Below are 15,547 nucleotides of genomic sequence, written 5' to 3'. Positions count from 1 at the left end.
CAGGACACGTCACTTCAATAAAAAACTATAACCATTAGGGCAGAAAAGTATTGGTCCGATAGTGCAACTTTAGCCGTTTACGAGTTAATCAGGACAAACAATAAGCACATTTTGTTTCGAAGATTGCTTGGTGTTTATAGCATTTTTTGCTTTATATTAGAATTGTTTGAACAGAGGATGGGGCGGCACAGTGACTTCCACCAAATTGATTGATCTGAACCAAAAACCGCGTCAATCGTTTTAGTTAGATTTCCAAAATGTAGTTGGCAAGGTATGTAACAGATACAAGATAAATTTCATTGGGGGGGGGGGGGGGGGGTAAATTTGTACAAATGCATGGCAGTTAAGCAAGCATAAGGGTAAAAGCAAGTGTGTCAACTATGAAGATGAATTGACTGGGTTTTTAACAGGGCCTTTCTGAGGCCATGTAGCAAAATTATGATAAAGTAAAAAGGTTAAAGATTAAAAAATCTCCAATGCACTATAATGGTTTGAGTTAAAAGTTTCAGGAGCTCAAGCTTTTGCTTTGATTCTACTTCCTTCTAAGCTTGAGAGGGTTTACTCTGGCAAGGCTGTCAACTTCCTTTGTAGATTCAAGATCATCCTAACTGTATAGTAAAGATGTGCCGGGCATGCACTGGTTTTAGAACAGTAAAGCACTTGTTTACAACAGCAGTGAGAGAGCGATAGTTCCTTCTTTGTTCAAGGTCTAATCATTTCTGAGGAAGGAGAAGTGCTCCGAAAGCTAATGATTCAAAACAAACCTGTTGGACTTTAACCTGGTGTTGTAAGACGTCTTACTGTGCTCACCCCGGTCCAACACTAGCATCTCCACATCATAATCACTTCTGATCAGTTCTCTCAGAATCATCTCACATGAACCAATTACTGGCTGTTGTCAGCCAGAACACTGCCCCAGGCCAACCCACAGGTTGCCAGCTAGCTAATCGAACCAACATCCTCCAAAGTTGGTTCTTATGATTCCCTTGGCACCGACAAGTCTATATTCTCCTCTGTAAAAACAAATCCTGGAACACACTGTCCTGGCTCGCAGGCACAGGCTGCCTCAGTTTATGTCCACTGCTTAAAAGGCGCATTCCGATTATGAGTCCATGGACCAAAAATAATAAAATAAAAAAGAAATGGGAACAAAGGGAAATTAAAAGAAAGGACTCTGTGTTTAAGTGAAAAGACATAAACAGACAAATTACAATTAAAAGTGACTTTATTTCTGTTGGTAGCTTTCGTAAAACATTCCAATCTTCTGCAAACACTGATGTATAAACATTGTCTGTGATCAAACTTCACTGAAGCAAGTGTACTTCTGTTTAATGGTTCACATCAGGTAGATTTGTGTAATTAGAAAAGCACAATGTATGCACCTGTGCAAGAATCATGGTTGAGTGTACTGGCAGTTCTCAGTTAGCTTGCTAATAGGGCATTCTATCTGTTTCACACGATTGGAGTAACTAATTTTCTATTGAAAATGTTCCGTTGGGTTTAACTGTTTGAACATCATCTCCTCACAAGATGCATTTCTTTTTAAGTGTTTTAACTTGTGCATTCTGGAGGTCTTCAAAGCTTCCCAAATAAGGAAAAATTGGCAATTTTGAATGCCATAGCAATTGTATTTAAAGATAAATACATAATGTTTTTTACATTCAGTTATAGAATCATAGAATTCCTAAAGTTCAGGAGGCTATTCGGCCCATTGAGTCTGCACCGACCCTCTGAAAGAGCACCCTACCTAGGCCTGCTTATCTGTTTAATTTTGCAATTAATCAGATAATGGTAAAAGTTTCTCAGTCAAAAGGTGGAATAGTACGGAAATAAAAGATTGTAGAGTCATAATTCCCTGCCCCTCACCATTAAAGAGACCCACACCCTGAAAATGTGAAAAATTTCTAATGATAGCTGTGCCATGGTTGCACTTACATTGTTCATCACTAATTAAAGGCCGGTGCGTGAGACATGGAATAATGCCCTCATAATCAGATGGTCTGTTAGAGGTGTCCACCAGATCCCAGCGCCTCATTAAAAAATAACAATTACAATTACACTGGCTTACTGGTAAGAGCAGTTCATTTCTCCTAGAACTGTTCTTCCCCTCCCAAAATAATCTTCATTTACAATGTCCTTCCCTTTGAAAACGAGTTCAGGAAATACAAATGTTTTCTTTCACTGTAACTTTGCATCTCTGAATCACTGCTACTTTATGTCATTAGCAAACATTTCAAAATACATTATGGACTGCTACCGTCAGGAACCCAGCAAAGCAATCTGTGACTATGCATCAAATCATATGTCAGGCTTGAGAAGAATACTTGCTGGTGAATTTTCAAAGGTTATGGGCCCAGAGCTCAAAATTAATTGTATTTCCAAGCTCAGCAAGCTACTTGTATGTGTACTAGAAAATCCTGAGTGGCCACTCCTCTGCAGTTTGAAGATACCATGAGATTTCAAATCTGGCTCCATCTCTGGCATCAAAGCCAATACAAAGCAGTCCAAATTTTCCAATGTGTTTCCAACAATTTGTGAATAAATATAGTCTGTTCAGATCCAGCATGCTTTTAATTCATGTACTCTCATTAGTGTAGGTCTGGTACCAGCACCAGAAAATCTATAGATAACACCAATAAGCAGCAGCCTTGTAGTAGAAATCGGTACGGATAATGATCCTTACGTTGCTGGCACAGGCTTCAATACCAGCTCGTGACAAAGTGCTGACCTGTTGCGTTTGTTGATATTTTAAGGATACATATTAGGTAGGCCACCAAAACGGAGATATTTCTTTTAGCAGCTCTGAGCAGTTAATTTTTGTTAACATGTTCAAATGCCCTCACTGTTCATTCTTACAAAGCAGGCTGAGCAGAAGGTTCATGCATATGACAAAAATTAAAAAGTTCTCTCCTTGCAAAATAGGTGAACCTATTGCAGTTACTGGAATGGAAGCTTCAACCTGGTCTTTGTCTACCACCAGATTCACCCTTATGTTCCATGATAGCTCAGGAATCTCCCACGCCAGGGTTCTAGTCACTGGGCACCACCAGTTTCTTTGGTTGCATACACAAAGTAGATGAAGATGTTCAGTCTCCTGGTCCAGCTATCTCGGGCAGGCAGGACCCAGCTGCAGGTAGGCTCCCATCTTCAGACTCCTCTTTCACCTGGCTAATACATCTCTCCTGGGCTATAATTACATTGGGAAAAAAGTTAAGCAGAGCAACAATATTGATCGAAACAACAGACGTTTATGAATAACCATGTTTTTTGCCAAGTGTGATAGATAAATTGATATCAGCATCCTTGTAATAAATGTAAAATTATGTCATTCAAACTTACTTTTGGTGGTGTGGTAGCAATCAGGCAGTAACACTAAAACAGAAATAGTAGGAAGGATTTTTCAAGAATGTTACATGCCAAATAAAGTTAAGGTCCATATCCTTCCACTGGATGCTGCCGAGAATGTTTGGCAATGCAACTAAAACAGCCCCTTTCACAAACATTTTGGCTTTGAATTCAAATGAGACAAAATTGATAATGGCAAGTAGAGGGAAGAGACCTTAAGGAACATAAAACAACATTGGCAAAGTAAATTTAAAGGCCTTTGCAAGAGCTCACAGACATTGGTTAGTTTTTAAAAATTATTCTATGGAACAGATTCCTGAACGTTGACCATGTCTGAAATTCATTGGATCAGAGGAACTAGCAGGTATGGGCAGAAGGGAAGAGATGGCTGCAGTTTGCAATGGTGGTGGTGGGGTAGGGGGGTAGAGAGCGGAGAGAGGACAAATTAGCTGCTGGGATGAGGTGATGGAGAAGAAACTGGCTGCTGGTTGGGGCCAGGGTGTATGCAGGCGCGAGAGCACTGAGGGTGTGTGTGTGGGCAGAACGTTGAGGGTGTGAGGGCGAGAGCACTGAGTGTGTGTGTTTGTGTGTGTGTGTGTGCATGTGCACGTGTGTGTGCGCGCGCGCGCGTGTATGTGTGTGCGTGTGGGCGAGAGCTCGGAGGGTGTGTGTGTGTGGGCGAGAGTGCTGCGGGTGTGTGTGTGTGGGCGAGAGTGCTGAGGGTGTGTGTGTGTGGGAGAGAGTGCTGAGGGTGTGTGTGTGGGCGAGAGTGCTGAGGGTGTGTGTGTGTGGGCGAGAGTGCTGAGGGTGTGTGTGTGTGGGCGAGAGTGCTGAGGGTGTGTGTGTGGGCGAGAGTGCTGAGGGTGTGTGTGTGTGGGCGAGAGTGCTGAGGGTGTGTGTGTGTGGGCGAGAGTGCTGAGGGTGTGTGTGTGGGCGAGAGTGCTGAGGGTGTGTGTGTGGGCGAAAGAACTGAGGGTGTGTGTGGGCGAGAGCGCTGAGGGTGTGTGAGAGCAAAGCGCTGAGGGTGTGTATGTGGGCAAGAGCATGGAGGGTGTGTGTGGGCGGACACGAGGATGTGCGAGTGCGCGCGAGGGTATGCACATGCGGGCGAGTGTGTGGGCGTGAGGGTGTGCGCGTGTTCATGTGGGCGTGAGTGAGTGTGTGTATGTGTGCATGTGTGTGAGCGAGCGTGTATGTGAGAGCGAGTGAGTGGGAATATGGTTCACTGGCAGTTTCAGGGTTTGCACTCGCCCTTACCGCTACAGACCAACACAGTCACACCAACTCATAGGACTGGGCGAGTGGGTTAGTACCCTGAGACTGAGAATAAATCGGAAGTACACAATTTAACACTGCTCTCATACTGTAATGGTCATCTTTATGAATGACTCATTATTTTAAATTATCAATTTGGTGATTTGACATTGCTTTATTGTTACTCAGCAAGTTGTTTCATATATAAATCTTTTTTTAATAATATTTTATCGAGGTATTTGAAAATTTTTAAAAAAGTAACATAAACAATGACATCAACATGGTAAAATAAACATCCCCCCCCCCCCCCAGGCCCAGTCTTCACACACACCTCAACCATACTGCATCTGCTGACATTTTAATTTTCCGGAGAAAGTTGACGAATGGCTGCCAATCCGGGTGAACCCGAACATTGACCCTCTTAAGGCGAACTTTATTTTCTCAAGAATGAGAAACCCAGCCATGTCACTAACCCAGGTCTCTACACTCGGGGGCTTCGAGTCCCTCCACATCATCAAGGTCCATCTCCGGGCTACCAGGGAGGCAAAGGCCAAGACGTCGGCCTCTTTCGCCCCCTGAACTCCTGGATCTTCCGACACGCCAAAGATCGCTACTCCGGACTCGGCACTACCTGTGTTTTTAGTACCATGGACATTGCCTCAGCATAATCCTGCCAAAACTTTCTAAGCTTCAGGCATGCCCAGAACATGTGGACATGATTTGCTGGGCTTCCCGTGCATCTCGCACACCTATTCTCAACCCCAAAGAACTTACTCATCCTAGCTGCTGTCATGTGTGCCCGGTGGACTACCTTAAATTGTATCATATATCAATATTTTATTTAAATTTTTGTTTAATGTTGTGCCAAACCTTATCATTTCAAAATTTGCTCATAAACCCTAGTGCAAAACAAAATCCAATGCGGCTCTTCACACAAAAAGTTTGGACATGCCTGCTCTAGGGGAATCCCCTGTAAATGCTTGCTTATAGAATGGCAATTGTTGATCAAGCACATGCTGCCGTTTGCTTTCTTTAGGTTTTATGGATGGCAGAGTGTGCAGTTTTCAGTGAAACCCAATGTTCACTATCACTTCTGGTTCCACAGGCAACTCTGCAATAATTACTTGCAAAAATACATTTTTCAGGCTGACTAGCTTTATGAATTCTGGTTACAAGCAGCTATGATTCATTGCAGTATGCTAGTGTTCACAAATGAGAGAGTACAGTGCCTTGCCTTAAACCTTTATTAATTACTCAGTATTTTAAAGGATGATTTCAGCAGCACCAGGTTTGGTCCTGGCAGCTAACTACTCGGGCACTCCAAATGGCGTCAGAGTAACATGCATGCACTGTGCATGGTCAGAGCATACAAATTAGCAGAGCATTCTGCTCTTCGAACCTGCTCTGCCATGCAATAAGATCATGGCTGATTGAAAAGAAAAATTTAGAGTAGCCAATTGTTATTTTTCCAAATTAGGTTGGCCACTCCACCTACTCTGCACATCATTTTGGGTTGCGAGGGTCAGGCCCACTGGGAGAATGTGCAAACTCCACACAGACAGTGACCCGGGGCCGGATACGAACCGGAGTCCTCGGTGCAGTGAGGCAGCAGTACTAACCACTACGCCACCATGCTGCCCTAGATCATGGCTGATTTTATTGTAACCTCAAACCCACATTCCTGCCGCTCCCCCCGATAACCTTTCACCCCCGCTAATCAAGCATTTATCTAGCTCTGCCTTAAAAATATTCAAAGGCTCTGCTTCCACTGCATTTTGAGGAAGAGTTCCAGAGACTCTCAATCCTAAGAGAAAACATTTCTCTTCATCTCTGTCTTAACTGAGTGACCCCTCATTTAAAAAAAATGATCCCTAGTTTTGGATTCCTGATGAGAGGAAACATCCTCTCCACATTCACCCTGTCAAAAACCCTCATGATCTTAAAGATTTCGATCAATCACCTTTTACTCTTCTAAACTCTAACGGATACAAACCTAACCTCTCCAACCTCCCCTCATAAGAAAACCTGCCCATTCCTGGTATTAGTCTTGTAAACCTATTCAGGGCTACTTCTTAACGTATTTACATCTTTCCTTAAACAAGACGATCAATTCAGTGCACAATACTCCAGATGTGGTCTCACCAATGCCCTGTATAACACGCATACCCTCCCTGCTTTTGTAATGAATTCCCCTCACAATAAACAATAACACTCTATTAACTTTTCACTGACTATTTAGATAATAAGCATGTTTTTATTTTCCCTGCCAACATAAAAAAAAAATCACATTTTCCCACATTATACTCCATTTGCCAGGTTTTTGCCCACTCACTTAACCTATGTTCTTTTGTAGCCTCCTTACATCCTCTTCACAATTTACTTTCCTACCTATCTTTTGTGTTGTCAGCAATTCAGTCCCTTCATCCAACTTCTTTACATACACTGTAAAAAGATGAGGCCTCAGCACTGATTCCCTATGGCACACCATCATCACATCCTGCCAACTAAAAAAAAGACCCATTTGTGCCAACTGTTTCCTGTTGGCTAGCCAATATTAAATCTATGCTAATATGTTACCCCCTGCACCATGAGCTTTTATTTTAAGCAATACCCTTCGATGTGGCACCTTATCAAATGCCTTCTGGAAATCTAAGTACAGTACATCTACCGGTTACCCCTTTTCCACAGCACGTGACTCCTTCTAAGAACTCCAATAAACTGGCTAAACATGATTTCCCTTTCACAAAACCACGTTGACTCTGTCCGATTGCCCTACAATATGATCTATAATATCTTTTAACATCCCTATATCACAAGTTAGGTTAAATGGCTTGTAGTTATCTGCTTTTTGTCTTCCTCCCTTTTTGAATATTTGCTATCTTCCAATCCAATGGAACTTTCCCCGTTGGCAAGAAACACTGCTGTTCAACAATTTCAGAATGTTATCTCTGCCCCCACCACCATTCCTTTTCATGTGTCAGTCTTAACCTTGTTTTTGATTTCATGCCATTCACACCTCCTCTGGACTTACCTTTACCTGACACTTTGGCTCTGCTCCATCAACCCTGCTGGCATTTAATGCCCTGTCTTCTGCCTTATCACGGACCTCTCCTTTTCATTACCCCCACCCGCCTCTATTTTATGTCCCTAAAAGCTATTGCACTTTCAACTTTACCCAGTTCTGATGAAAGGTCACAACTTGAAGCATTAACCGTTTCTCTCTCCACAGATAATGCCTGACCTGTTAAGTATTTCCAGCATTTTCAGTTAAGATTCCTAGCATCCACAGTATTTTGTTTTTGTATTAAAATTAGAGCACTAGATTTCACTACAAACAAAATAACAAAACTTACAGACTGTGGCAGATGTTGAGGTTTCCATGATCTGTATGGGGATGGTCTGCCCAGATCCAAGCAAGATCTGGTGAACTCCTCCATCAAGGCCCGTGTCTCCACCGATAGATGTTCCTACTGTTACCAGCTGCCCCATGCTGACCATATTCTGCTCAGCCCCTGACACACCAAGCAAGGTGGAAGCTGCAGAGTCGCACTCCGAGAGTGAGCTGCCGAGTTGCAGAAAGTGAGTTTGGCTGAAAACCTGGTGTTGCTGGGCAGTGGGGTTCCTGGAATCCAGCACTGCAGAAGGGCTGCTGATACCTGGTTGATGGGAGTTCAATGTAACAACTGCCGTGGTGGTGTCAGAAGAACCAAAGGCTGACTGTAACTGTAAGCCCTTGAGAGAAAGAAAGAAAATAAATTGCAAACAGGAAATGACTTACAGAAAATAACTAATTATTTGAAAGAAGTTCAAGTCATGTAAGATATGGCTGAAGGGAAAGAAAGTTACAATCCATTTATCGAATTTTTGCCCTGGGTGGGGTTGAATGAGGTAGAGTGAAGATTCACTAGATTGATTCCTGGGCTGAGAGGATCGTCCAATGATGAAAAGCTGAGGAATTAGTTCTCGACTTTCTGGAGATTATCTCATTGAACCATACAAAATTCTGAAGTTGTTTGACAGCGCAGGTACTGAGAAGTTGTTTCCCCCTGGCTAGGAATTCTAGAACAAAGGATAAGGGCTAATAATTGAAGACTTCAGAGGAAGAAAAGCATTTTCAATGTTGCTGACAGGAAGAGATTTTGTCAAAGCTGTTTATTTCGCACTTATCAGGACAACTTCAAGAATACCAATACCAGGGGAAATAATAACTTTATACTGTAAGAGAAGAGGGTGCTGGTTTGTTGGCATGTGGCACTAATTGATAGAGGCATTGCCATGGAGAGTGTACCAGTTGATGGTGACTGACTGTTAACTGCCAAGCATTGTTTGAAATTTAAACCAGGCAGCTTGACTCTCGATTATCAAGGTGTTGCCCTGTGAAGTGAACCAGAAAATGATTATCAGTTACTTTGTTTAGCTGTAATAGGTGCAAAGTGTGCACATGCTTCCAGTACAAGCAAATGCACCACCCTGCGAGCCAGCTGACAATCTTAAATTGGTTGTCAGCATAATTTTTAGTACACTATTTAGCAAATGTTGTCCAATCGCAGAATCACATCTAATGTTGAACATGGTTTTGGATTTTGCATACAGGGGCTATTTGGGTACATTCTGTACCTTGCCCGTTGCAAACAGAGGAAGGGACATGCTGTTTATTACGATCCACTAGTTTTTGGGATGTATGGCCTACATATCTAGCATCACACAAACTCGTATAGCGCATGACTCATTTGTGTGATGGGCAGAACATCTTTTCAGCTTGACAGCAGCATCCGCTGACAGCAAACACCACCGGTGCTGCTTCTGCATAACAGCAGCAGGAAACAGCTCGCTTAACCTGCTGCTCAAATTTAGTTTGTGCGATATACAGCGTGAAATGATGTGATCAATGAAAATCCTTATCATAATAATAATCTTTATTATTGTCACAAGTAGGCTTACATTAACACTGCAATGAAGTTTCAATGAAAAGCCCCTAGTCACCACATTAGGGTGCCTGTTTGGGTACACAGAGGGAGAATTTAGAATGTCCAATTCATCTAACATGTCTTTCGGGGCTTGTGGGAAGAAACCGGAGCACCCGGAGGAAACTCACGCAGGCATGGGGAGAATGTGCAGACTCCGCACAGTGACCCAAGTGGGAATTGAGCCTGGGACCCTGGCCCTGTGAAGCAGCAGTGCTAACCACTGGGCTACCGTGCCAAAAATGTCTTTGATTTTATCTATTTCCTCATTCAAAGTGTTGTAAACCTTTGGAATTCTCTAATGCAGAGGATTATGGATGCTCTCATGTTGAGTAGATATAAGAATTTTGTCCTCTCAGGGAAACCAAGGGCCTATGAGGAGTGGATGGGAAAGTTGAAACATAGAAAATAGGCACAGGGAGGTGGCCATTCGGCACATTGAACCTGCTCTGCCATTTATTATGATCATGGCTGATCATCCAACTCACTAGCCTAATCCCCCCCCCCCCCCATATCCTTTGATCCCCTTCACCCGAGGTGCTATGTCTAACTGCTTAACTCCTTCCTCTGGTAATGAATTCCACAGACTCACCATTCTCTGGGTGAAAAAGTTCTCACCTTGGTCCTAAATGGTCTACCTTGTATCCTCAGACTGTGACCCCTGGCTCTGGACACACACACCATCTGGAACATCCTTCCTGCATCTACCAGGTCTAGTCCTGTTATAATTTTATTGGTTTCATGGGGAACCCCCCCCTTTTTTTTCTGAACTACAGCGAATACAATCCTAACCGATTCAGTCTCTCCTCATATGTCAGTCCTGCCATCCCAGGAATCAGTCTGGTAAACCTTCGCTGCACTGCCCCTATAGCATGTACATCCTTCCTCGGATAAGGAAACCAAAACTGCACACAATATTCCAGGTGTGGCCGTCCCAAGGCCCTGTAAAATTGCAGCAAGGCACCCCTGTTCCTGTACTCGAATCCTCTTGCAATGAAGGCCAGCATACCGTTTGCCTTCTTTACCGCGTGCTGTACCTGCATGCTTACCTTCAGGCTCCGAGTTGAAGCTTTGATGAAAATTCCTTTCTATATGTGCTCAGAGGGAGGACCAAAACCGGTTAATTTTTAAACCACAGTAATAACATATGGAATTTTCTTTATTCTGGGAAATGGGACACAGGTCTGCTGTTTACAGTAGAAAAAAAAAGTCAGATCAGAGACGCCCTTCAGTAATAGAGAGAGAAATCATCTGACTATCCAAAGCATAAATGTTCTCAAAGTGGATGCTAGTTACCTTGATAGCTTAGCAGTGGTTTTCAAACTGTGGGCGGTGACCCTGATGGGAGTCATAGAAACAGCATTTGGGGTCATGGGCTCCCTCTCCACCAAGGCAACAACGGCAACTATAGAGAAGTGCTCTGGAACAATAGTCCTAGACTCACTGGATCAATGTCACCAAATAGCAAAGGAGAGGACAGTGAGGCTAAAGTAGTCTTTAACCTTACAAAGCATTTCTAGCAGAAAGGGCAACGCAGAACTGGGATCTCCGTGTGCCACCTTTGCACAGGCAGAATATAACTCGGTGATTGACTGTGTATGGAAAAAACTGGGAGGTCATGTGGCTGAGCCAGGAAGGCTAGTGGAGGCTGCAAATTTTACTCTGCTCCTGCCTCCCTGTGCACAGGATCCTTACCCCAGGCCAATGGCTTTGCTTTGCATTGGTGTATTGGCAACTATACAAAAAGTGAAGGTGGCAGTCACATGGTACGGGGATGGCGCTTGAAAAGGATCTCAGTAGTGTTTATGGGGTGGGGTGCTGGAAAAGGCGCTAGTTAGTCTGTGTGGGAGCAGGGGGATATGGGCTGATTATTGTGTGTTGTGGGGCGGGAGACGGACTGATTGCAATGTGTTGGGAAAAGGGGCTGATTACAGATTACACTGAATCTTCTATAACTAGGAATATAAATAGCTTGCTGAAAGCTACAGATGTTCATATATTATTTTGACGAAGTACTTTAAAAACAGATGTTCATACTTAATTGATGTATATTATATGTTGATCTATAATACGCAAACTTGCTGAGTTAGTCACACTTTCCAAACAATATTTGAGGTGATGTGGAGATGCCGGCGTCGGACTGGAGTGGGCACAGTAAGAAGTCTTACAACACCAGGTTAAAGTGCAACAGGTTTATTTGGAATCACTAGCTTTCGGAGCTCCTTCATCAGGTGAATGAAGAGGTTTACATAAACACAGCATAGAAAGACAAAGCCAATGATGCAAGATGATACTTTGAATGTGAGTCTTTGCATGTAATTAAGTCTTTACAGTCCAGATGGTGTGACTGGAAAGTGATAATCACAGGTCAAAGAGGTGCGAATTGTCTCAAGCCAGGAGAGTTGGTAGGATTTCACAAGCCCAGGCCAGATGGTGGGGGATTATATGTAGTTAAATATAGTGAGACATGAATCCAGGGTCCCGATTCAGGCCAGTATTTCGTAGAATCATAGAATTTACAGTGCAGAACGAGGCCATTCAGCCCATCGAGCCTGCACCGGCCCTTACAAAGAGCACCGTACTGAAGCCCACGTATCTACCCTACCCCCGTAAACCAGAAACCCCACCCAACCTTTTTGGACACTAAGGGCAATTTAGCATGGCCAATCCACCTAACCCGCACATCTTTGGACTGTGGGAGGAAACCAGAGCACCCGGAGGAAACCCACACACACACGGGGAGGACGTGCAGACTCCGCACAGACAGTGACCCAGCCGGGAATCGAACCTGGGACCCTGGAGCTGTGAAGAAACTGTGCTAACCTCTATGCTACCGTGAATTGAGGAATTTGAGGTGTTATTTATTATTGGCCACAGCAAAGGTTCCAAAGGAATAAAAAAGCCAATTCAAGTTAAACATTCAGTCATCCATTAACTAAAAAAAACATGCTTGGATCTCACTGTGGTTTTCTTTGTGGCTCAACAACCTAACAATAGCAGCTGTAGAATGATCACTTGCATAATGGCCAGCTGTTAGAAACATGGAACTGTCCCCAGCAAGAGTCAAATCTTCAAGGGAGGCGGAGAGAGAAAAAGAAACAATGCCTCACTATATTTGATGACAACTCCAAAGATTGAGGTTCAATGAAGGGGGGAGAATTGGAGCTCTACTGATGTCTAACATACAAGTATACAAAGTATTGCCATGTTGAAGTGCATATGTGCACAACTGCAACAATTAGTAAATGGGGTTTAACCATGTAAAATGTGATGTTCGCATGAGAGTAATCAGACAAAGACTGATGCTGCACCAAAGGAGACAATATTAGAAAAAGTGACTAAACACTTGTTTTAAAGTTGTGTCTAAAGGATTGGGAGAGAGGTAGAAAGGTGAAGAGATTTGTGAAAGGGTGGAGGGAGTTCCGGAGTTTAGGGCCTAACAGTTGGCAGCACTTGCCAAAGGTGAGGAACACACAAGAGGAATACACACGTTTCTCTTAAGGTTGTATGGCTAGAAGAGGTTACAGAGACAAGAAAGAGCAAGGTTTGAGAGGAATTTGAACACAAGGTTGAGTATTTTAAGTTTGAGGCATTACGACTGGAAGCTAATGTATGCACAGAAGTGATGGTTGATCAGGTCTTGGTGAAAGTTAAGCTTTGGCAGCAGAGGTCATGAGGAGTTCATGCTTATGGCGATGGAAGATGAGCCAGAAGAGCATTGCAATAAGTAGCCTCTAGAAGTAACCAAAGCATGGATGAGGGTTTCAGCAGTAAATGGACTTAAGCATTAGAATGTCAATAATGAGTTGTGAAAATAAGCTTGAAAGGCAGAACTTTGAAGAAAAAGGAAATTATTAGAAGAATGCAAATTGCAAGCTCAGACAAGTGGAGACCTAGGTTTCCTTTTGAAAAACAACTTATTGATCTGACCTGTAATTGTGCAAAAAGCTTTGGTTGCAGCGAGGAAAGTGAAGATGGAAGCTGGGTTGACTCTGAAGTTAGCGCACCTGCCACCTGGGCTGACTCCACCTTTGTGATGATTGAATCAGCTATGGTACTTTCTGTGGATTGACAACATGTGAAGAAATGCACATTTTATTTTACACTTTTTCATAGAATCCCTACAGTGCAAAAGGAGGCCATTCAGCCCATTGTGTCTGCACCAACTCTCCAAAAGAGCACTCCGCCCAGGCCCACTCCTCCACCCACCCCCATAACAATGGGTTATGGAGAATGGGTAGGATTGTGGAATTAAGGTCAGGATGAGATCAGCCATGATTGAATAGCGGGGCAAACTCTATGGCCCAAATGGCCTACTTCTGCTCCAGTATCTTATGAAACTATAAACCTTTCGACTGTGGGAGGAAACCGGAGCACCCAGAGGAAACATATGCAGACATGGAGAGAATGTACAAACTCCACCCAAGGCCGGAACTGAACCCAGATCCTTGGCATTGTGAGGCAGCAGTGCTAACCACTATGCCACTAATGTTTTTAATACGATCATTTAAGCTCCAAGATTTCCCCAAATGCATTGGTTGCTACTATGCAGGGTAGTGGAATGAAGCAAGCTAGTCCATGAATATCACAAGCATCTTGCCAAAAGCATGCTGAGAGGCCTTGAAACAACCGCCTCTCATTAGCCTGCAGGAACAGTGAAACACAGGGCAAGATTCTCCTGTCCCACAGCCACATGTTTCTCGCGGAGTGCCATTCGCTGGCGATCGGATTCTCTACTCCTGCCACTTATCAATGGAATTTTACACCAAAACCACTGCACACTGCTGGGAAACCCACCATCAGGGTGCACTGTTGGCAGGAAAAGAGAACTCCAATAGCTGGGAAATTTCGGGGAAAGTCTACAGTGGAGCTAATCAAACCCATGTGTCTCATTTCTAGGTACTGGCCGAAAGGCAGCACTCACAAAATACTGCTGGGGAAAATCCCAATCAGTTTTAATAAAGACAATCTGAGGGAATGCATATTGTGCATTCTTATATGAATTTCCACCCTAGCAACAATTTGAAAGTGGGTGACAGAAGCAGAAATTCATTAATTATTCAACAGTAAAGGTTTCTACATTTTTTTCATCTGGTTTCTGCAGATAAAATATTGTCAATTTACACAGCTTCAGTTAGCTGTGTTCTGAAAGTTCCGTTTTGTGGAAGACAACAATACATAAATTTTGATTTGACATAGCATTAAATTTCTGTATTAAGGAGTTAAATATTTATTAGGATAGACAGAAATATGCAAGTGCTATTTAGGACATTTCTTCAGGGAACACTGGGGTTTCTTATTGAAAAATAATGAAATGGACACACAAGTTAATTGCACAAAAAAAGTTCTTTATCCTTTCAAGATGATATCAGAATAATTCAAATCACTTCCTACAAAGAAGGAAATAAGAATAGAAGTATTAATCCAGGGCTTCACCAAAATCCCACTTTTGCCAACCTATTATCTCTTTACACCTAACAGCTAACTTTTACATTATCACATGGAGGCATATAACATGCCTATCCGACGTCTGGTGGTGGCCATGAGCTGAGCGATCGCACGAAAGGAGGCTCTTGTCCAAGAACTACAACTACGGGCGTTTAACCCTAACAGACGGGCACCAAGAGTGCTTATAACCCCGCAGTTTAACCCCCCCATCGACCACACTGCCAAACAGGATGGCAAAAAGCCAACCGTCCAGTCAAAAAGTCAGCAGAGACGAACGGGGGGGGAAACCTCAGCCTCAGAGCGGGGCACCACATGTGGAGGCGCAGAGTGAGGGTCAACCCCGCAGAGCTCCCAGTGCAGACCCAGGTGCTGATTGACAAATTGGCAAATTTCATTACCTCTGAACTCCAGAGGCACAGGGAGATGAGAATTGGCAGTGGAGGCGCGACAGCCCCCATAAAGCAGGCATGGACAATATAGAGTGGAGACTAGAGGCCCAGAAGATGACGACTAGGGACCTTGAAAAAGCCTACAGG

At 43.4% G+C, this 15,547-nt stretch overlaps 1 protein-coding gene across 6 annotated transcripts in view; it reads right to left on the bottom strand.

The window, feature by feature from the left end:
* Positions 1-1,207: 1,207 nt before the first annotated feature.
* Positions 1,208-15,547, bottom strand: part of LOC119960907 (calcium-responsive transcription factor-like) — a 71,495-nt gene continuing 57,155 nt past the window's right edge. For all 6 annotated transcript variants that reach the window (XM_038788488.1, XM_038788512.1, XM_038788511.1 and 3 more), the window contains 3 exons: positions 13,494-13,624; positions 7,953-8,331; positions 1,208-3,187 (listed from right to left, as the gene is read on the bottom strand). In XM_038788488.1, the coding sequence (XP_038644416.1) occupies positions 3,087-3,187; positions 7,953-8,331; positions 13,494-13,624 (611 nt within the window). In that variant the 3' untranslated portion in view covers positions 1,208-3,086. The remainder of the gene's footprint in view (positions 3,188-7,952; positions 8,332-13,493; positions 13,625-15,547) is intronic.

The sequence above is a fragment of the Scyliorhinus canicula genome, chromosome 2 (genome assembly GCF_902713615.1).
Source record: "Scyliorhinus canicula chromosome 2, sScyCan1.1, whole genome shotgun sequence".
NCBI classification, from domain to species: domain Eukaryota; kingdom Metazoa; phylum Chordata; class Chondrichthyes; order Carcharhiniformes; family Scyliorhinidae; genus Scyliorhinus; species Scyliorhinus canicula.
The sequence above is the reverse complement of the archived record's forward strand: the minus strand, read 5'-3'. Positions and strand labels throughout refer to the sequence as shown.